A 21,051-nucleotide genomic window follows, 5' to 3' on the forward strand; every position below is an offset into this window, starting at 1 on the left:
GTGCTCCGGCCGTCAGTCAAGAGGCAGAATGGAGACTTACAGAGCCATTCAGAACTTCTTAGACACACACACACACACACACACACACACACACACACACACACACACACACACACACACACACACACACACACACAGACATTGACAGATGGAAGTATTCAGAGTGACAGCAGATTGAAAACTTCCTTCTGTCTGAGATTTTTTTTCAACATTTCAGGTTAAAAGTTCTCACAAATGTTCTTGAGACGTTAAAGCTCATCAGACAAATAACGGAGAGCCTGACGACTCGGTTCAGTTTCATCTGAGCACATAACCATACATCTGAAACAGCGACGTCTCGTGGGTCGCCACTTGGTCGACGCCCACAACAACCTGACAAGTCGTGCATCCCGGTGGTGAGCTGACGATCAGTGTGACGGATTCAAGAGCAACATTTCCCTCGTCTCGTCATCTTCAGCCGACAGGAAACGACAAACCACATCAACCAGTGGAATCTGTTCACACCTGGTCACCTGCTCACGTTGGAGGAACAGCTGACCACACACACAAGCGCACACACACACACACACACACACACACACACACACACACACACACACACACTCCTTGATGCTTTGTTGGATTGAACTTCTGATTGGAGCTTTAATAAAGACACAAAGAACCTTTGATCGGCCGCGCTGTGTGTGTGTGTGTGTGTGTGTGTGTGTGTGTGTGTGTGTGTGTGTGTGTGTGTGTCCATCTGCCTAAGACAAACTGTAAGGAAACACACACACACACACACACACACACACACACACACACACACACACACACACACACACACACACACACACACACACACACACACACACACACACACACACACACACACACACACACACACCGCTATTTTGAATGGAGGAAGGGTTTTTCTTTAATGAGAGTGAAACTTAAGTCCTGGACATTGTGCTGCTTTTAGACCACAGCCAAGATGGGCAGGTTTTCTTTACACACACACACACACACACACACACACACACACACACACACACACACACACACACACACACACACACACACACACACACACACACACACACACAGTGATGTAATGGTTTTGAAAATGGAGCTGAAACATGTTTTGTGTGGAGGCTGGTCACCTGCTGTGAGGTGAAATGGATTTGAATTAGTTTTCAGTGTTTCGCTCTAAAGCGGAGTTCAACCTCCGACCACCGCCGCCCGCTCCAGGAGAAACACTGGAAATGAACTGACACAAACGTTAATGGAGCATAATAATAAGGTTTTGGTGAATATAACAAAACGGATGTGGTCTTTCAAAGCGTCTTCAGTTCGTATGATCGCGTCTCAGTTGTTGTAGTTCTATGAAACATGTTTCAATTTGATTAAGACGTGTGTAATCATTTCTTGACTTCCAGAACTATTGTTCCCACCTAAAGAACAAACCTCCAGAGGAACCGCAGCTGCTCCGAGCTCCTGGAATCTTTTTAAAGACAATGCAAAACCTCCTGGAGAACCTCTCGAAGTTCCTAGAGTCCAGTATCTCTGCTCTCGCTGGTCTTGAGAAACCAGAAACTCCTTTAAGAAGTTGTGAACCATCTGTGTGTAGAGGGAACCTTCCCCAAAAACTCCTTAAATGATTCCTGGAACCTCCTCCAGGAAGAACCACCAGAACCTGCTCAAGAAGAACTGGAACCAGCTGCTTCCCCCGGAACCTCGTTCCTCCAACAACCACGGGAACCACTTGAATATTCTCTTGAACATCTACAATGTGGAGCTTCACCCAAAAGCCTCAGGAACTACAAGCTCCATGTCAACTGCTCGAGGAACCCCTCCGAGGACCACTGAAGAAATCCTTAACCCCTTCTTCTATGTTCCCCAGGGATTGTATTTACAAGTACCGCTGGGACATTTTCTCCACAAGAACGTCCTCAAGAGAACACATCTAAGTTCCCCTACGTCCTCGAAGCCCCCGGAGCGTTTCAACAGCCCACAGCTCCGGGGAGCTCAAGTACTGCGGAGCTGCTCAACGAGAACAACACCTGCAGCCACTGGAATCTCTCGAGTACTTGGAGAAGCCCCTCGGACATCCTCTTCACCTTTGCACCTCTTGGACTGTAAGCTCATCTGAAATGTCCCCGTGGCCCCGTGGAACCACACAAACACCCTGAAACCTTCTCACAGAACCAGCAGAACCTTCCTGCGAACCTTAAGAACCGCTCAACTTCCTCTACAGCTTTCCGAACCTGCTCCTGTTTATCTTCTGTGGATCTCTGAGCACTGGCTGTTGGACGGTACCGCGCATGCGCGTGTCGCGGCCGAGCGCAGTGGCGACAGGTGTTGCGGTTCTCACCCGCGTCGCCTGCACGCACATGTCACTGGTCCATGTGTGCAGGTCGAGAAGCAACAAGTTGCAGAGCAACCCTCGGCGTTGACTTACAGGTAGGAGGTGAACACGCTCAGGTTGCTCGGCATGTCCCGGAGCCCCAGGTCCGAGCAGTCCACCCGGTGCAGCAGCCCGTCCACCTCGCACCGACAGCGGCCAGGGCAGCCGGCGCGCCCCGCTCCTCGGTCCCCGTCCCCGGAGCTCCCCTTGACGGCGACGGAGCCCGGCATCTCCCCGCCGGCCGCGGAGCTCCTGAACCCGGACGAGAGAAGTGCGAGGGCGGCCAACAGAGCCACGCACCTCGGCATGTTGTCCAACTCTCAGCTCCGGAGAAAAGTCAATTTGAGAAACAACGATGAAAAATAACAAGACAAACAGAGTGTGATCCGGGGCTGTGGATCACGGTGGGTCCGTTGGTTGTTGTTGGTCTCCTCGGACTGGAGTCGGACCGGAGCAGGTTCACATCGACATCATGTAATCCGGATTACAAGTGGCGCAGAAAGAAAATAAAACTCATACATTTAAACGAGAAAAGATAAAGTCCAGGTTGTTGGACGTGACGCCTGCAGCTTGGTCACTGTCCAGACTGCACGCGTGGAGCTGCAGCGCCGGAGTGTGTGTGAGTGTGTGTGAGTGTGTTTACTCTCATGAATCTCACTCATGATGACATCACACCTGTCACAGTCATGAGGTCATCCAATCCAGCAGATGGAGATTAAACTGCTGAATGAATCATAAATCACGTTAGAAACACACCTGATCACGTGACAAACATTTTGTTTTTACGTAATAAAATTCAACTTTGCTGAAAAACATGATTGAATAATAGTGTCGTGGGGATTGAGCTGTCATATCTCGATGCCATTGTCGTGTCTGTGCAGTAAATATGAAGACAACAAATCTTGCATTTCAGCTTTGATTCAATAAATATAACTAAAATGTGACATGATTGTTGTTTCAAACTAAAGAACTTTATTTCTTCGTGTGCAGCTCCCTGAAAAAAATAAATATGAATATACACACCTGAAACTCCTCAAGATCCTTAATGATGCATCAGAACTTCCAAGGGACCCTCCTGGATGAGATACTCCTGGAAAGTTATTGTCAACATCTGGGGTATGAAACACGATATTATCGTTAATTTTAGTGGCACTGCTCCTTTTTCTTTCATCGTGTGAAGGTTGTTGTTTCTCAGCTGCTCCAGTTCCGGTCCGACTCTGACATCTAGTGGCCGAACGGCTGCACTGCATCGTTTTTTATTATTTTTGACATAGACTGAGCAATAAAAAAAAAAAAAAGATTATTTGATGATGGAAATAGTCTTCAGTAGCAGCCCCACACCTCACTATAAGTAAAAATGAATGAATAATAAAGGTTCTTCTTTGGAAGAAAGTACAATAAATGCACATAAAATATACACGTTTTTACATGATTATTAAATCAAAGTGAGAATGTTCGTATTGTGCATCTTTTAAATCCTTACAAAATATCAAAAAGAGACGAAAAAAGATGAGGATGATATTACCGAACCCACAAAAAAATTAATATAACAATTTCAAAAATATTAATGATAAACAAATCAATAATAACTGACGTCATGACTTGTTTTGTTACAATTACTTTGTCAATTTCTGTGCCCCGCCCCCCGCACTGACTCGTCTGTGTCATGTGACGCTGCACAGAAGACGTAGCAGTGCAGTGGTCTCACTCTGCTGCCAATTGTGCGTCCCAACTCCTGAGGACGAACTACAAATAGTTATATATATTTTATTTTTATATATATATATATATATATATATATATACACATATATATATTAGCAGACAAGTATATGTGCATTATATATCTATATACAGATATAGATAGATGTAGATATAGCTATATCGGACTAAAGGCTCAGACTAAACAGGGAGTTGGATGTCAGCTCTTCTAGTAAACTGAAGTGTCTCATCTTTCCGAGCGTAGACGATCTTCGGCGGGGGCTAGCCGGCTAACAGCTAGCTTGAGAGCGACGCCATTAGTTGGGTGAGAATCAGACGTTCGCAGCAGGTCGAACGGGGAATAACTTCCTAGCTCCGACCCGGTTCTCCTGCGTCTGTCAGCGGACACCGAGTGACGTCGGGTTCGTCTTCACCTGTCGGCGCGTTTGTCCGCTGATTTTTTTAAAGCTGTTCTTTTTTTTTTTAAAGTCGGAAGCCGATGTGAGCTGCGCAGGACTTCAGTTCCGACGGGGGTTAGCATTAGCATTAGCGGCGCTAGCTTTGACAAGCGCTTGTTTTGATACACGGCGACAAGAGGAGACTAAGCTCAATCGAACTATCAACAGCCATGGCGGCCGGAGGGGCGGGCGGCGGCGGCAAGACGTACTCCTTCAAGGTGGTGCTGCTCGGGGAAGGCTGCGTGGGGAAGACGTCGCTGGTGCTGCGGTACTGCGAGAACAAATTCAACGACAAACACATCACAACTCTACAGGTGAGACGGAGACAGACGGGCCGCGGCAAGACACATGCAGGTGTTGGTTTTACTGTCAGTCAAAGCACGGGGGGGGGGGGGGGGGGGGGTGACGGGGGTGACGGTGTTTTGTTGGGGTGGGGGAATTGGTTTCGCTGTCACTTGTGAGTGTGGACGCGTGTTGCGCAGCCCGGGGCCGCGCCGAGAGGGCGGGGCTTGTTGGGTTGAGGCCGACAACGTTGCCCGCCCGTGTGGCCGGAATGATCGGGGCTGACTGGGGTGAAAACCGAGCGTCCTACCTGATGTCGCAAGACGCGATCACCTGCAGTGATGGAGGAAGAACTTCTCTGAAATCACAACGGATGTCAAGTCTTCCACCTTGTTTATTCATCAATGATATATGACTGATATCGATCTTTGGGCCCAATACCGATTAAAAAAACCCCGTCAGATTCCGATATATCGCCGATATTTACATAACAAAAAGATTATCTTGATATTTTACAGTTTCTTACCATAAACTTTATTATTAATGACTAAAAAACAATAAGAAATCACTTATACGACCAAATATGTAGAACTTGAATAAATGAAATAAGCATTTTTGTTTGTATATAAACATAAATGCACATATTTTCATAATTGTTCATACTGTAACATAATCTTTTCACATCAGCAATCATAAACGCAGATACGGTGTTCTGTATTTTTATTTTGTGTTTGTCTTATTAACACTATCAACAGTTTTGAGAACACTAATAATAATAGCTGTGATAGTAAATATATAACAATAGATAAACAATAATAGTAATAAACCGCTGGATATTTACAGGATTTTAAATATATTTACATATTTTCATTTCTTGATGTGAACTTCAGTCATAAAAGCACAGTTACACTGAATTTGAATAATATTCAATAAAAGTTCAGGTTCATTTGTCTCCCCATCTCTCCCTCCCTCTCTTTCTTTTTCTGACTCACTAACTTTTTATTGACGTCACTTTTCTTTTTTAATTTTCCGTTGCTCTCGTTAATCTCAGAAACGCCTCCAGAGAATTTCCCTTTTAATTTTGCCACAAACTTTCTCAGACTCTCAGACAGGATGAGACGATCAGGTTTTATAGGTCAAAAGTCGAGGTCAGTCTCGTGTCACGAGAACATTTTTTCTCTTACTCCATAACTTAAGAATTAATACGCAAGTTAAGACGAATCTTCGCGTGAAACTTAAGTCCTGGACATTGTGCTGCTTTTAGACCACAGCCAAGATGGGCAGGTTTTCTTTACACACACACGCACGCACACTCACACACACACACACACACACACACACACACACACACACAGTGATGTAATGGTTTTGCCTGAGCTGAAACATGTTTTGTGTGGAGGCTGGTCACCTGCTGTGAGGTGAAATGGATTTGAGGATGAAGTGATGACCTTTTTATATCCTAAAGGTTAAAGGTCAGCTTCCCCGTGACATCGTGTTCTGCACCATGAACAACATCCTGAGCATGTTTCCTGTATATATTTCGCAGATATATATTTTGATTTATATTTAAAAAAATGAATATTTTTGGGTGATATTTAGAAATGTCTCCTTTTTTTTTTTTTTTACAGATTCAATTAAAAAAAGCTTAATTAACAGATGAATCCATATTTTACTGATTTGCTGGTTCCAGTTTGTAAATGTACGGTGGCCCTGAAGTGCAAAATGCAGAATTATGATTTATTGGAATCTGAATATTTTTTTTGTTACGCTCCAACATCAGGAACATTTGACCCCATATCAGTCGGGCTCTTCTGTAAATATATTGACCAATGTATTAATATAGAAAATTCTTTATTCCCTGATATGGTTTATAGCATCAGCTTCCAAACATCCGTGCGCGTTGGTCTGTATTTTAATATCTGTTTGTGGTTTTGACTCAGAGTTTTCATATTCATCCATATCGTCGTGGTCACGGAGTTCCAGCTGATAAAATGCCTTTACACAATGTGTGTGTGTGTGTGTGTGTGTCACAGTTCAGACCCGTGTTCCGCTTGTTAATCAGCTGCGCTCAGGTTACAAAGCGTCTCTCTGACGGTCGATCGCAGCACAAAGAGGAGAGGAGGGAAACTGTGAAAACCATGCGGAGGAATGACGCAGCGTTTCCGTCCGGCGCGTCGGTAAAGACTTGTCCAGGTTTGCGTGAGCCGACGTGCGTGTTGCATCATGGACGTGGCTCGTGCTTGTGTTGAAGCTGCAGCCAGAACACGTGTGTTGTGTCTCAGGATGAAGTTTCTCTGGCTGTCGTCTCAGTGAAACTGTGGTTACAGACGTTCTGTTGAAACATGGCGACGGTGAAATCTGTGCCAACACGCAGCAGCTCAGGAATCACGTTTCTCTCCCGCTGCCGACCGAAGACGTCTCCTCCGCCAAGTTTCATCCGAATCTGTCCTGTAGACAAACAAACAAACAAATATTTTGCTTTGTACATAACTTGGTTAGAATTCTTTAATATCAAAAATGATGGGATAATTTTACAGAATGATTGATTGTTATACAAAATGGAAAAACTGTCAGCTGTTGAGTATCCGCCTCTAGAATCCATCATCACATATGGAGGAGTATATTAAGAGGAGTGATTGTACGAGTGTGGGAGAGTTGGTGCGATACGAGGGTGTGGTTTTATTAGGAGACTATTATCGGCTCTGGTATCGGAAAACAACGTCATTTGTCCGAATCTGTCTTCCGTCTTGAATCGAGTGACACGTGTGTGAGTGAATGAAAAGAAGCGTTTGATTCATTCACGGCCTCGGCCGGAGTGATGTGTGTGGGACCACCTCCCTGGTCACGATGTGGTGTCACATGATGCTGAACGCTCCTCAGCTTCATATCTGCAGGGCTCAGATTCACATGTGACCTGCAGAGTGTTTCCGTGACGGGGTCACGACGCTGGGGGAAGATGATGAAGCTGTTATGTAAAACATGAGAAGACAGGAAACAAAGAGGAGACAATCTCAATTTCATAAGAACTCATTCTCAGCTCAGGCAGCCTGTTCTCCACTTGCTCTGCGGTCAGCTGTCATGAACTAATTCGACTAGCCTTACTGGTTCCACAGGGGAGCTCCCTTCCTCCTGATTGGACCACAGCAGTCAGGTGACGCCTGCAGCGCAAAGATGATAAAAGAAAAATACGCTCATAGTAACGACATCGTTGGTCACTTCCCATCTAAGGAATCTGTCAACAACTTCCTGTGTCTCCGAGATTATTTTTCTCTGCTGTCGACGTTGGAACTTTGACTTTTCCCATTGAAATAATCAAATAAATAAAAACAAAAATATCAGGAGGGAGGAACTTTGAGCTTTTGCTGAACGCAGCTCTGATAAGAAACTGTTGGCGAAACTGGCGGAAGTTCTGTGGCACCAGAGCAGAAGTTGTGAAACCACCGGGCACCTGTTGCAGAACAGAGGGTTTTTTCTAGTTTCATAACCAAACAGTCAATATTAATAATATTCCAGACTGAAGCGATCTGCAGATTTCTTCAGACCTCGGTTTCAGTGAGACTGTTTTTACAGCATGTTGACGCAAATATATTTTTTTTCTTTATATCTTTTCTCATAACTGGTACGAAAACAGTTTTCTCTCCCGTGGGACTGAGAATATGAATATGTTTCTGTTTCTTACTCTTTTGCATCTGTCTTTCTCTCACTTCATGCGTTTTGTTTTTTAAAAAGATTTTTTTTTTTTTTTTACAGAAATTAAGTTGAAACGCATTTGACATGCAATGTCAATTAATACATATATGTATGTATTAATCTGTCAATTATACTTAAGATGTCGTTATCAAACCTTTATGACAAAGAAATGTAACTGAGTCTTGATATTTCAGTTTTACCATAAATAACTATTAATAAAAAGAAAACAAATACAACAAAATCAATAGAACTTGAATTGAGAAAATAAATATAATTTATTCAACGTAAAATGTAAACATGAATGCAATTTTTTTTTTAAATATTACAATTACCGTAAATTCAGAGGCTTCACCTACGTTATATAAAACTGTGGTTAATGAAAACGTGGCCCTTGAAAACAGTTGGTCTCCTGGTTGGACTCTCACGTTTCCCTCCTCTTCCTCCGCAGGCGTCCTTCCTCACGAAGAAGCTCAACATCACGGGGAAGAGGGTGAACTTGGCCATATGGGTGAGTTACAGTTACAGTTACAGTTGAACGTGTCACTGTACAGACACATGGTGACGTCCTGTGGTGTGTCTGTGTTCAGGACACTGCCGGTCAGGAGCGGTTCCACGCGTTGGGTCCGATCTACTACAGAGACTCCAACGGAGCCGTGCTGGTGTACGACATCACAGACGAAGACTCCTTCCAGAAGGTAACGCTTATGACTTCAGATTAACTAATAAACATCAGTTTATGTGCTGAAAGTTGAACACAAGGTTAATTCTACTGTTCCACAAACAGACTGGAGGTTTGGTAGTAAACTCAAACCACTGATAGATTTTCGTGTCGTGATTTTTTTAATTTAAAAATAGTTCAGAAAAAAAAAATCAAATAGTTTGTGCTCGAGCTCGATTTGTATCGAATGCTAAATGAATCGCCAACTATTTTGATAATCGATTAATCGGTTCAAGTAGTTTTTATGAAGAGAAAAAAGTCACAATCCTCTGATTTCTGCTTCTTAAATGTGAATATGTTCTGGTTTCTTTGCTCCTCTGTGACAGTGAACTGAATATCTTCGGTGTGTGGACAAAACAAAACATCATCTTGGAGTTTTGGAAACACGGATCCACATTTTATGAACCAAACAACTAAACAATTAATCGAGAAAATAACCGACCGAATGATCGATAGTCGTTAGTTTGTGCGACGTCTTCAAACATACTTCTGTATTTTCCCAGTTTTCCCAGTGTCACGTTTGTAATGCGGCGACTCATTCCCACCAGAAGGTGGCGGTATAGAGGGACCTTTGAATGAAGGTGGAATATTTCCGAGTGATTATGGATTATTAAAGTCTTTTTGGATTTAAATGTCCGTCTATCTGTTCTATAAATGTTAATAATAATTTGATGTAACACAGTTTTTTTCATGAAAGTGTAATTGTTGTTGTTTGTGTCGTTGCAGGTGAAGAACTGGGTGAAAGAGTTGAGGAAAATGTTGGGGAACGAGATTTGTTTATGTATAGTAGGTAAGTTATGAAACCGCACGAGGTATTATCAATAACAGAAACAGGAAGTCATCTCATCCTCGTAACTGAAATATCTCACAACGTTAAAGAAAAAAGGTTCATGTTCCGTCCTTCCACCAAGTTTACAGGAAATCTGTCCAAAGAGTTTTGAACCTCCTGAGCTTCCGTACGTCCCCTGCTTCATGTTTTTTCGTCTGTTGTCGTCGTCGTCGTCTGTTGTCACAGCTGGTTGCTTTGTCCGTGACAACGGCTCTCAGTTGTGTTTTTAACTGGATTATGTCGGCGATGTTTACTCATCATGTGTTCGGACACAATCAGGAAATGTAATTTTATGTTTGACTTATTTTAGTTAAGTCATATGAGGATGTTGTTTTTCAGAGTTTAGGACTGTGTGTGTGTGTGTGTGTGTGTGTGTGTGTGTGTGTGTGTGGGTGTGTGTGTCCGCACAAATTAACTCCAAACTTCATGCATGAATTTTCTCCAACTGGGTGGGAGTATTTTAGGGAGTTAATCTCCTGATGATAAACGTTTGGTGTTGGTCACTCAAAGGTCAAATGCAAGGTCGACAAAAAAAATGGATTTCTTACAAGTAGTTGGTCAGGAAATCATATGACGGCATATGGTGGGAAATAAACCTGAAGCTGATATGGATCATAAAATAACTCATGATCACATGGTAGGAGTGATGTCATCATGACATCATTCATATGATGTTTTAATACATCTCACTTTTACCAGCAGTGAGATTAGAGACACGATCTAACGGTCATCTAGATAAACCAATCATATGACATCATGATATCGTCATTATGGAATTACATTAATACAACATCGTCCCTCTGATGCTTTTCATTCTCATTAACAAAGAAAATGTTGAGTTTTTATTAAACGTGAATATGAAACTTGACATTGTTGACTCGTGTGTTTTCAGGTAATAAGATCGATCTGGACAAAGACAGACACGTGTCAGTGGAAGAGGCTGAGAGGTGAAGACTTTATCATCTACAATAAACTGTCTCCATTTTCCCACAAGTTACAGATGATCACATTAATGTTTTATTTGTTCATTAATTATTCTCCTGTTAACTGTCGTCCGATTTCTTTCATAACACGATCACAACTTATTTACTTTTACTCTGCAACAACAACAACAACAGAAGTTCTACTCTGTTCTACATGAATCTCTTCTACTGTATTTCCCATTATTACATTCTACTATATTCTACTTTATCCTATTCTACGTGACGAAGATCGGTGATGAAAAACAATGTCAGAGTTTATCTGTGAAAACTTGACTGATCATCGCGTCTCTGTGTGTGTGTTCAGTTATGCCGAGTCGGTCGGAGCCAGACACTACCACACGTCGGCAAAGTTGAACAAAGGCATCGAGGAGCTTTTCCTGGATCTGTGTAAAAGTGAGAAACACAAACACTCGACACATGCGTGGGAAATATTAATATTCAAAGTACATCATTTTTAAATAGAGTTTAAAACGTGTGTGTATGTTTCAGGGATGATGGAGACGGCTCAGGCCGAGGAGAGGTTGAAGGGCAACGGAGCCAGCCAATCCGCTTCGAGTAGGCGGGGCGTACAGATCGTCGACGACGAACCACAGGCCACGCCCGCCGGAGGCTGCTGCTCTTCTGGCTAACACACTTTTACTTACACGCACGCACACACACACACACACACTCATCAGTGTCTCCGGTCCGTCGGCTCTAAAATCCTCAACATAAAATCTGCTGTGTTCGTTCGGCGCCGCCTCTCTGCTGCTAAGGAGCATGGGAAATCACACGAGAATGACTTCATTCAGTTTTTGTCCCTTTCAAAATAAAAGTCGTTATGATTGAAATCTTTAAGTGACATAATTCTCTCTCTCCAAAAATTAAAAATCACCACATTTTTTAGCACTTTATTTACCACGACGTCTCTTTAATCTGTTAGTACGACGCCTCGGCAGTATTTTAAAAACGCAAACGACAGAAAAACTCCATTTCATTACTAAAGATGATTAGTAAACAGATTCTCAGGCTTCAGCAGCTTCTTTAGTTTCTTTTCTCACTCGTCCACACACACATACACACACTGTATACGCACGCTCTGCATTTATCTGAAAATATAAACGTGAGTCTGTGGTGACACGGCTCCGCCTGCTGGATGGAGGTCGAACTGCAGCTTCACAGGTTCTCAAGACGAGAGCAGCTGAGACACGTTCACGTCAGACAAATATAAAAACACGGAGGACGCCATTTTCTGGATTTTTCCCCTGGTCTGTTATTAACCGGGTCCAGGACCAGGTGGACTAAAACCTAGAAATAAAAACCTCACATCACAAACCTGAACCTGAAAAAACAATCTGATTACAAAATTCTAATAAAGTTTTAGTGACTGACTAATTAAACTTGAAGTAAAATTATTAAACATATTAACATCAATCAGAAGGGAAAAAACAACAACATGGCTCCTGCTGAAACTGATTTTAGGTCTGAAAATCAAAAAATGCACATTATTATTATAATTATTTTAAATTAATAAAATCTGATTGACTGTTCTGCAGTTTGACAGTTGAACTATGGAGTAAAATCACAGCGGCGTCAACATTAATTTTCAAAATTAAAAAATGTCAGAACGTAATGAAGAAGAAAGAAGAAAAAGTGACGGCTTTGAATTTTTTGTTGAAATAATTTTTTCCCGAACCTGAAGAATCAGAATAAAATGATATAAAACAGAGAAAAGCTGAGAATCTAAATTTTTTTCAAATAATTTTTTCCAATGGAGGTTTAATTTCTGTCATTGATTGATCGACTATTTGTCTGAACTTCATTGACGATGTGCAGCTCGACGTTCTGCTCGCTGGTCTGTCAAACAACAACTACACACGGAAATGAAACGATGCATGTTTGATTTCTGTAAAGGCTTTTTTGTTTGTTTGACTTAAAGAAAAAAAAACAAAAAAACAACCATGGTGATATAATAAATAATAAAAGTGAGCATCGATTATTTAATAAGTTATACTCGCGTGGCGGTGATGGAAATGTGTTCTTGAGATATTAATCTTCTGTTCTCTGTGAACTTGTTGTTTATACATTAATCTGCTTACTGACGAAAAAACATACCGGACGTTTTATCTGCCTTTGGGACGAAGTTGTCGCACATTAGAAGAAAAACAATGTACATGTACATGTTTGATATGGAAAAATGTAAAAAAAAAAAGAAGCAACACACTTTTTTGGAAAATGTAATTTTTTTAAACTGCTAAGTGTCAAAAGTGTTTTGTAAAGATAATAGAACAATTATAACGATTTACGCAACACATTGTCCTTCTTTCATGTGCACCAGAACATATTTACTTCATATTACAGAAAGTGAAGTTTGAATAACGAGCGACACGTTAAAGCATCAGTGCTGAGTTATTGTATAGTTGTATTCTTCTCAACAAAATCTCTAAAAAGAAACGACATGTTAATTTTTTTCTTTTTAGATGGTGACAGAATTATTATTATAATTATTTATTCGAACAGAAAAAAAAAATATAGAAGTGATTAACTGTTAAAGTTTCATGGTGAAATCTTTCAGTTAAAAATATTACCTGTACTAGGTCTGTTATTAATGAACATGCCTGATATTTAAGATTTTCATATTTAACAGGAAATGTCGTGAGAAGTGTATTCGAGCCCGTGCTGCAGTTACACGTCTTGTCCACCAGAGGGAAGTGTTGGACAAGCAACTGTTGTCAGGTTTGTTTCCACACATTAATGTTCAGTAAGAAAATGTTTTTAAACGTGTTGTCAAGTCTCCAGCATTCAACACAAACACACGATCAGTTTCCTGTTTGTTTTTTTATTTCTTAGTAGAAGAATGAAACACGATAGGTTTAGAAACAAATCAATAAAAATCAAACCTATAAAGTGACGTTGCCTTTAAATTCTTTACAGCCTTATTTATGTTTAATCGTATAATAAAATAATTCACACGTGAACACACGTTAAGACTTAACAACAGGGAGAAGTGAATGATGATAAAGAACACAAATGACCCACAGTCACATTCAAAACATGGTAAATGGTTATGGTCAAAAAATCAAACTCAAAAAAATATACTCATTAAGAGGCTTGAAGCATTTTTGTTAAAAACTAAAAAACAGACTTTTGTCACTGCTTCTGTACAACAAACAGTTTTTTCTGGCACTTCTATCAGCTGTCAGCTTTTTTTTGCATTTGCTGAACTGAAAAAGGTTTCGGAACAAATAGTGGTTAAAAAATGCATTTCTTTTCAGTGTTTAACAGAAGGACATTTCGTATGAGGCGACACAAAGGACCCAGAATGTTCCTGAAGGATTTTCTCATTTTTCTCCATGATCACCAGATTTTTGTTTTGTTTTCATGACACGAGATTCTCACTTTAAATTTATTATCTGTATCAACAATCAGGATTATGTTAGTAAATTTGACAGTTCAGTCTGAAAACGCTTAACATATGAATTCTGACACATGAAAACCAGATATTTCGCAGCCCAATACGAAATCTGCCTTTTTTTAAATCTCGTGATTTAAACAGGGAAAAAACTTTTACAAACATAAAACCGGAAAATGGAAAAATAAATTCGCAGCAGATATCTTCTCTCTTTTTTTTCGTCACCCAGTCTTTGAGGCTGATGCTCTTCACTCTCAAGTTCCCGTTGATTCCGGCGGAGCAACAACAGTCTGAACCTTCAGACTCTGTACGACGACGTTCCTCTAGTAGCCCGGCGCGTTCTGCAGCTCCTCGTACTTGGGCGGCTGCGCGGTGAAGATGGCGGGGACGGTCATCAGCATCGTGGCTCTGCTGCGGTGACGCATCTGGTGGATCATGATGGACGACAGGATCATCCCCAGCACCTGGAGACACAAACACAAAACCAGTTTAGTTTATCGTTTGAACATCAGTTTGAAACCAGTTAAGTTGGCGACGTTTTATCAACTCACCGCCAGCATGCCCAGCGTGAGGAAGACGCCCATCACCACGTTGATGATCATCAGCAGGAAGTGCATGATGGTGGGGAAGCATGGCTGAAGGGAGGAAGACCATTATGGTTTATGGTTTTCTTTAACGACCAGATGAATGAATTCACTTCCTGTTTTCACCGAAGCGTCACTCACCTTACTGAAGATGGTTTTCCGTTGCTGCGTGGACTGAAACAAACTCTGCCGGGGAAATAAAAACGTTAGAAACATGCGTTTGGATCAACATGAGGAAGATGAAGTGGCTTTTCTTTCATTTTATTTTCCCCCACTCACTCTGTAGCTGACGGTCTGACACAAGCCCTCGTCCTCCTGCATCCGGTTGCACAGACACGAGTCGGGGATGTTCTCCTCCCAGTCGTTGTAGCTGAACAGACCGCAGCACTGCAGCTGCACACGGAGGAGAAGAAGAAGAAGAAATGAACGGGAGGAAGACGACTATGTCTACGTCTCGTCTGGGAGAACTGGAAAAGACGGAGAGACACGTGGACGGACTGCGAACGTTTTCAAGAAGTTGGAATCTACTGGAAGTGTCACCAAACATTTTAGATTGGGAAGATTAAATCAGCTGGTTTGACTTATTAGCATTTGATCAAACAGACAAAACATAATAATAATAATGATAATCAATAAAAAAAGCAGTTTGTCTTGAGTAATTCGTACATATTTAAAGCCCCCGTGTGTAATATTTGTAATTTTTCTGGCGGCATCTGGGGGTAAAGTTGCAAAAACCGTAACCAACTGAGCGACCGACAGGGGACACTTTATGGCGGAGCAACGCTGATTCCATGTCCGGTTTCCAGCAGCGTCTGAAAGTTCAACGTGAACGCGACGTGTTCTGGAGCGTTTAGTTCAACAACCGTATTAAACACGATGTAGAAACATGGAGACTCACACGGAGGTCGGTCCACCTCATGGAACTATATTTAACATATATGAACAAAGTTATGGACAATATGTTCAACTTCTGTGAATAAGTTCTTCTAAATATTACACACTGCAGCTTTAAATGTAAGAATCTTTTCACTGTGATGTCGGAACAGAAAAACTACAGAGGGTGTTTTGTTTTTTTTACTTTGACAGTTGGTGGAAAATTTCCATCTGTGGTTTGAACTCGTTTCATCTTCAGCTCAGAACGAACACAAAACCACCGTGAAAGAAAAAAACAAACACGAGAGAGTTTTATGATTTTATGTTTAAAGGCGTTGACCGATGAGGGAAAAACTAAAAACTTAACAAATTCTGAAACTGGGAAACTTTATAAAATTGAGGCAACGACATGCTGAATCACTTCCTGTGTCACGTTGAACTAGTTCATCATTTATTTTTAGTTCCACATTTTCACTGTAAGTTTGTTTTTCCCCAGAAAGTGAAGGCGGAACTTCCTGTTTTCAAAACAAAGACGGCGATGAACAACACGAGTCGACCTGCAGAAACCTTTCATGCCTGACAACAACACAACCGCTGTCGCTCAGCTAACCAATCAGACGCCTGGTGACACCTCAGGGGGAATTTCTGGGCGTGGAAACAGGTCTGACAACGTTCGATTGTCACGACCTCAAGAGTCAACAACGACTTTCTCCCTGACGGGTCGAGACGAAGCAGCAGCTCAGAGTTGAACTTCCATCAGGGTTTGTCCTGATGGTGGCGCTGGTACTTACATTAGTCTGGACGTCGTCCGCCTTCTGCCTCACGTCCTCCGACGCTTTGTCGAGCGGCAGCAGAGAACGCAACTTGTTCTCCAACACACCCTCCACCTACACACACACACACACACACACACACACACACACACACACACACACACACACACACACACACACACACACACACACACACACACACACACACACACACACACACACACACACACACACACACACACACACACACACACACACACACACGAGTTAGAACTGGAACAAACAGGCTTTTAGTCTGAAAAGTAGAAAGTGACTTTAAACCGTCAGTAGAGCGTTGGCATGGTTACCTGAGGGCGGGCGGTGGCAATGACGATTCCCACTCGCAGCATCATCAGACTCCCGATCACCATGCACACCAGGAACTACAGACAGAACGACAGACACACAGAACATGAGTTACACAACGTCGCAGTAAAAAATCCCAGATTTCGTCAGAACGAAGAGTCGTAATCCTTAGAAATAAAACGTTGCCTCAGTTTGTGGTTGTTTCAGCAACAGAAAACCACAAACTGATGCAACAGGACGATCAGATCCTTTCCCCCGTTAGCTCAGATGAAATCACCTGTTAGTCTGAAAGAAATAATTTGTACACCTTATTTTCACAGTCTGTGTTTTTTCCTGTTGTTACAACTTGTGAATTAATGACTCGGAGAAATACAGACCAGTTTCTTTCAAATCATTTTTGTTTTTTTAAAAGTAACTGAGGGGGAAATGAAAAAAACCACCTGCTGCTCTGCTGCGAACAGGAGATTAAAATAAATGTAAATATAACGTCTTATCTCCTCGGCCGTTTGTTTTTCCCCTCAGTCGTCACGATGAGGTTTTGACTCGCTGTCGTTTCTACTCACAATGATCAGGCAGACTTTGTTCTCCCTGTTGGCGCCGTAGGCTCCCAGGACGGCGATCGTCAGGGTGACGATGCCCACGACGTAGAGGGTGATGAGGCCGCTGGTCCGACCCTCCAGCTGGGAAAACAAACAAACAACCATCATCAAACAGGTTCATATTCATATTTTGAGTTGTATCTTTAAGGCACTGAGATCGTCTCTCACCTCTTCTACGTTCACATCGGTGACGACCTGCGACAGGAGCGTGAGCAGGATGATGATGGCGCCGATGATCTGAAACCAAAACACATTTTATGGTTTGTTGCATGGATCAACAGGTGGTCAGTGCATGAGGTGTCTGTGGGCGTTGACTCTGAGAGTCACGTGTCGTCTTCATCCCACAGACAGAATGTCTGTCTTCATAGAAACGCTCTGTCTCCGGACATTTAGGACAAAGGACCCACTTTTTAACCACACTCAACATTCTCAGACTCAGGACAGGAATTATATTATTAATATAATATATTAACAATACAATTAAGTTATTGGAAAAGGAACATTTTTCAAATTAAGCAGGATGATTTTTTTTTTACCCCTAAAAATGACTTGAAATATGAATCATACCAACCATATTGATCATGTTATTTTTGTTTTTTTAAACACACATTTTCCTTGTTTTGTCGCCCCCTGGTGTCTGGCTGCATTGTAGTTCCTAAGCCCCCCCCCCTCCATGTTAGCAGATGGGACATGGATCAAACAAAAAAAAAAAAATACATAAATAAATATTACATTTTTTCTTACTAAACCAGATATATAACTTATTTAAAAAATAAATTCTTAACGTAGGTTAAATGTCTTCTCGTAGGGCAACGACTTTATCAGCTTGTATTGTTATTAAATCGACATTACATTTTTAACTGTATGAATATGTCTGTAATGTGACAGTGAGCAGCTCGTGTGAAGTCCAACTTTCAGCCCAAATGTCCCAGATAATAATCAGATAATCAGATTACCATTACTGTAAAAATGATCACCAGAGGCTTTTATTGTGAAATGAACGTTTGTACTAAAGATTTCTGTGGAAACAAAACAGCTGCTCACGATTAAACATAATTATAGTTTACTGGAAACCAGCAGAGGACAAAAAACTAAACAAACAGAAAGAAAGAAAATCAAACAGACTGAATCTGCTGTTGTGATGATGTCACTCCTCGAGAATGAATGTGATTGGTTGCAGCTGGTTTTTCTGCTCAGAAAGTTGAATTTCTTTGAATTGTTGGAATCCCAATAAAAAGGATTTCAACTTATTCTCTTCTATATTTAGTTTATTGATATTTAGATATATTTATAGTTTCCATCACTTTGTCAATGAACCTCATTGTATAAAGTTTTTTCATTTATTTTTCTAAATGAGTAAAATATTTAACAGTTTGAAATGATTCATCGCTTCAAATTTAAATCGACTAATAATTTGTAACAGCTGTTTAAAAACTGAGTAAAACTGTTATTTAAAAACATCTAAATAACATAAAAACGCTGTAAGTTATATATGAATAATAACTATGACGTTTTTATAGACTAAAAAAATTAACATTTACATTTAACATATAGTTTCACTCTTTAACAGATGATGACTCACGTGATCGAGATTCAAAAACGCATTTGAACTCAACATGATGACGAACTTTGAAAATGAATCAACTTTTTATCGATTCTTTTTGATTTAACTTTTACATATGAACTTAAACCCTGTTGTTTCCTCTTGTGAACTCACACAGCTGGTTTGAAACATGTTTATATGAATATGAATCTGTAATATGATTACTGAAACGCTCGTGTGGAGCTCGTCGGCCCGAGCCCGTGACACTGCGCACTTCTCCCTCACGGCCCCGGGCCCCGGGCCACCGTCACCGTCACCGTCGGCGGCGGCCATGTTCTTTCATCGCTTTTCTCCAAACTCACCGCGAAGAAGCAGTTGAAGACGGTGAAGATCCGCTTCAGACACGTGTTGATCTGGTTCTGGGCCATGGTCGCAGCGGCAAACACCCGAGTTCCTCTGACAGTTGAAGGTGGTTCGAGTCCCGGTCGCGTCCGACGGCAGAGCGAGTGAGGAGGAGCCGCGGAGGGAGCTGGTTTTGGGTAACAGGAGAGCCCGGGGCGGGCGGGGCGGGCGGTGTTGCGACACGAAGCGTCATTTCGGGAAAAGTTGCAGCCTTGAAGTACAAGCCACGCCCCCTCCGATGGACATCGATCGACCTTTGGCTGTCTAAACCACGCCCCCCCCCTTCCTCCCTCCCTCACCCGAACCGTATTTGGACCTGGACGTTCGACTTCCGGTTGTGGTTCGGGCTTCGCGGCTTGTTCCGGGAAGACGGATCGACACATTCCTGTTGTTGTTCCGAGCGGAGCCGAGCGGAGCCGAGTCGAGGGTCCTCGGTGTGTTCGGGCTGCGGTCGGTGATTTGTCCAGACATGAACGTTTCTGTGGCACAAACAGGCCCCGCCCCCTGTCACTCAAGTAGAGTCAACATAAACATCAGCACATCAACATACGAGTCTGTGTGTGTGTGTGTGTGTGTGTGTGTGTGTGTGTGTGTCTGTGTTTTAGAAGTTATGTGTCTGTCTGTAGTTGTGTGTGTGTTGTGTGTCTGTCTGTAGTTGTTGTATGTTTTTTGTTGTGTCTGTCTGTAGTTGTGTGTGTGTTATGTGTCTGTCTGTAGTTGTTGTATGTTTTTTGTTGTGTCTGTCTGTAGTTGTGTGTGTGATATGTGTCTGTCTGTAGTTGTCTGTGTGTCTGTCTGTAGTTGTGTGTGTGTTGTGTGTCTGTAGTTGTGTGTGTGTTGTGTGTCTGTCTGTAGTTGTGTGTGTGTTGTGTGTCTGTCTGTAGTTGTGTGTGTGTGTTGCGTGTCTGTCTGTCGTTGTGTGTGTGTTGCGTGTCTGTCTGTAGTTGTGTGTGTGTGTTGCGTGTCTGTCTGTAGTTGTGTGTGTGTGGTCAGCCTGGCTGCTGTCGAAGAGGTTTTTCTCGTCTTTATCTGATGAAACGCGTTTGATATAAATTCCTTCACAGAGATCTTGTCTTTGTCCTCGTCAAGTGTTTAGACTGTCGATAAAGTTATTACACAGGCAGAGACAGTTGATCATGTTGAGGCAGGAGGAAGAGATGAAGAGGACGAAGAGGAGGAAGAGATGAAGAGGAGGGAGAGAGAGTGAGGAAGTAGAACGAGGTCAGTGGAGGAGAAGGAGGTGAAACGTGAAACCTGGTGACTCAGACAACAGGAATGTTTCACTGTGTTTCACTGAGTCGAGCTCACTTCAGTTTCTCCTCGTGTTCACTGAACGTCTCATCAGTCGCTCATTAGTATTCATGAGATTCACTTTGTTCCTTTTCAACAAACAATAGAAATAAAACTAATGTATCAACAGGATGAAAACACACACACACACACGCACACACACACACACACACACACACACACTGTACAATGTAAACACAGATGGACG

General features: G+C 42.1%; 3 protein-coding genes across 3 annotated transcripts in view; 1 reads left to right on the top strand and 2 right to left on the bottom strand.

Moving 5' to 3' along the window:
- The window catches only part of LOC118287648 (leucine-rich repeat-containing G-protein coupled receptor 5-like), a 19,176-nt gene extending 16,076 nt beyond the window's left edge, over nucleotides 1–3,100 (bottom strand). Inside the window, exon 1 of the mRNA XM_047336395.1 lies at nucleotides 2,438–3,100. Within this exon, the coding sequence (XP_047192351.1) occupies nucleotides 2,438–2,691 (254 nt within the window). The 5' untranslated portion in view covers nucleotides 2,692–3,100. The remainder of the gene's footprint in view (nucleotides 1–2,437) is intronic.
- Nucleotides 3,101–4,325: 1,225 nt separating this feature from the next.
- Nucleotides 4,326–13,332, top strand: rab21 (RAB21, member RAS oncogene family). The gene is made up of 7 exons (XM_035612704.2): nucleotides 4,326–4,855; nucleotides 8,962–9,021; nucleotides 9,101–9,208; nucleotides 9,958–10,021; nucleotides 10,953–11,007; nucleotides 11,348–11,436; nucleotides 11,533–13,332. Exons 1-7 carry the CDS (start codon nucleotides 4,712–4,714, stop codon nucleotides 11,670–11,672), a joined length of 660 nt encoding a protein of 219 aa, XP_035468597.1. The 5' UTR covers nucleotides 4,326–4,711; the 3' UTR covers nucleotides 11,673–13,332.
- A 509-nt stretch (nucleotides 13,333–13,841) lies between these two features.
- On the bottom strand, nucleotides 13,842–19,678 carry LOC118287432 (tetraspanin-33). Its single transcript, XM_035612601.2, has 9 exons — nucleotides 19,514–19,678; nucleotides 17,777–17,845; nucleotides 17,573–17,689; nucleotides 17,012–17,086; nucleotides 16,683–16,778; nucleotides 15,298–15,411; nucleotides 15,160–15,204; nucleotides 14,986–15,069; nucleotides 13,842–14,898 (listed from the first exon to the last, which is right to left on the bottom strand). Exons 1-9 carry the CDS (start codon nucleotides 19,577–19,579, stop codon nucleotides 14,758–14,760), a joined length of 807 nt encoding a protein of 268 aa, XP_035468494.1. The 5' UTR covers nucleotides 19,580–19,678; the 3' UTR covers nucleotides 13,842–14,757.
- Between the last annotated feature and the right edge of the window lie 1,373 nt (nucleotides 19,679–21,051).

Source organism: Scophthalmus maximus, chromosome 12 (assembly GCF_022379125.1).
Source record: "Scophthalmus maximus strain ysfricsl-2021 chromosome 12, ASM2237912v1, whole genome shotgun sequence".
Taxonomy (NCBI): Eukaryota; Metazoa; Chordata; class Actinopteri; order Pleuronectiformes; family Scophthalmidae; genus Scophthalmus; species Scophthalmus maximus.

Bases quoted from the DNA above. Each gene is read 5' to 3' on its own strand.
- LOC118287432 (XM_035612601.2), bottom strand. From the start codon at position 19,579: ATGGCCCAGAACCAGATCAACACGTGTCTGAAGCGGATCTTCACCGTC. The intron at 17,087-17,572 runs GTGAGTAGAAAC...TTCTGTCTGTAG, and splicing joins ACAAAGTCTGCCTGATCATT to TTCCTGGTGTGCATGGTGAT. The intron at 15,412-16,682 runs GTAAGTACCAGC...CTCCGTGTGCAG, and splicing joins CGGACGACGTCCAGACTAAT to CTGCAGTGCTGCGGTCTGTT.
- rab21 (XM_035612704.2), top strand. From the start codon at position 4,712: ATGGCGGCCGGAGGGGCGGGCGGCGGCGGCAAGACGTACTCCTTCAAG. The intron at 9,209-9,957 runs GTAACGCTTATG...GTGTCGTTGCAG, and splicing joins ACGAAGACTCCTTCCAGAAG to GTGAAGAACTGGGTGAAAGA. The intron at 10,022-10,952 runs GTAAGTTATGAA...GTGTGTTTTCAG, and splicing joins GATTTGTTTATGTATAGTAG to GTAATAAGATCGATCTGGAC.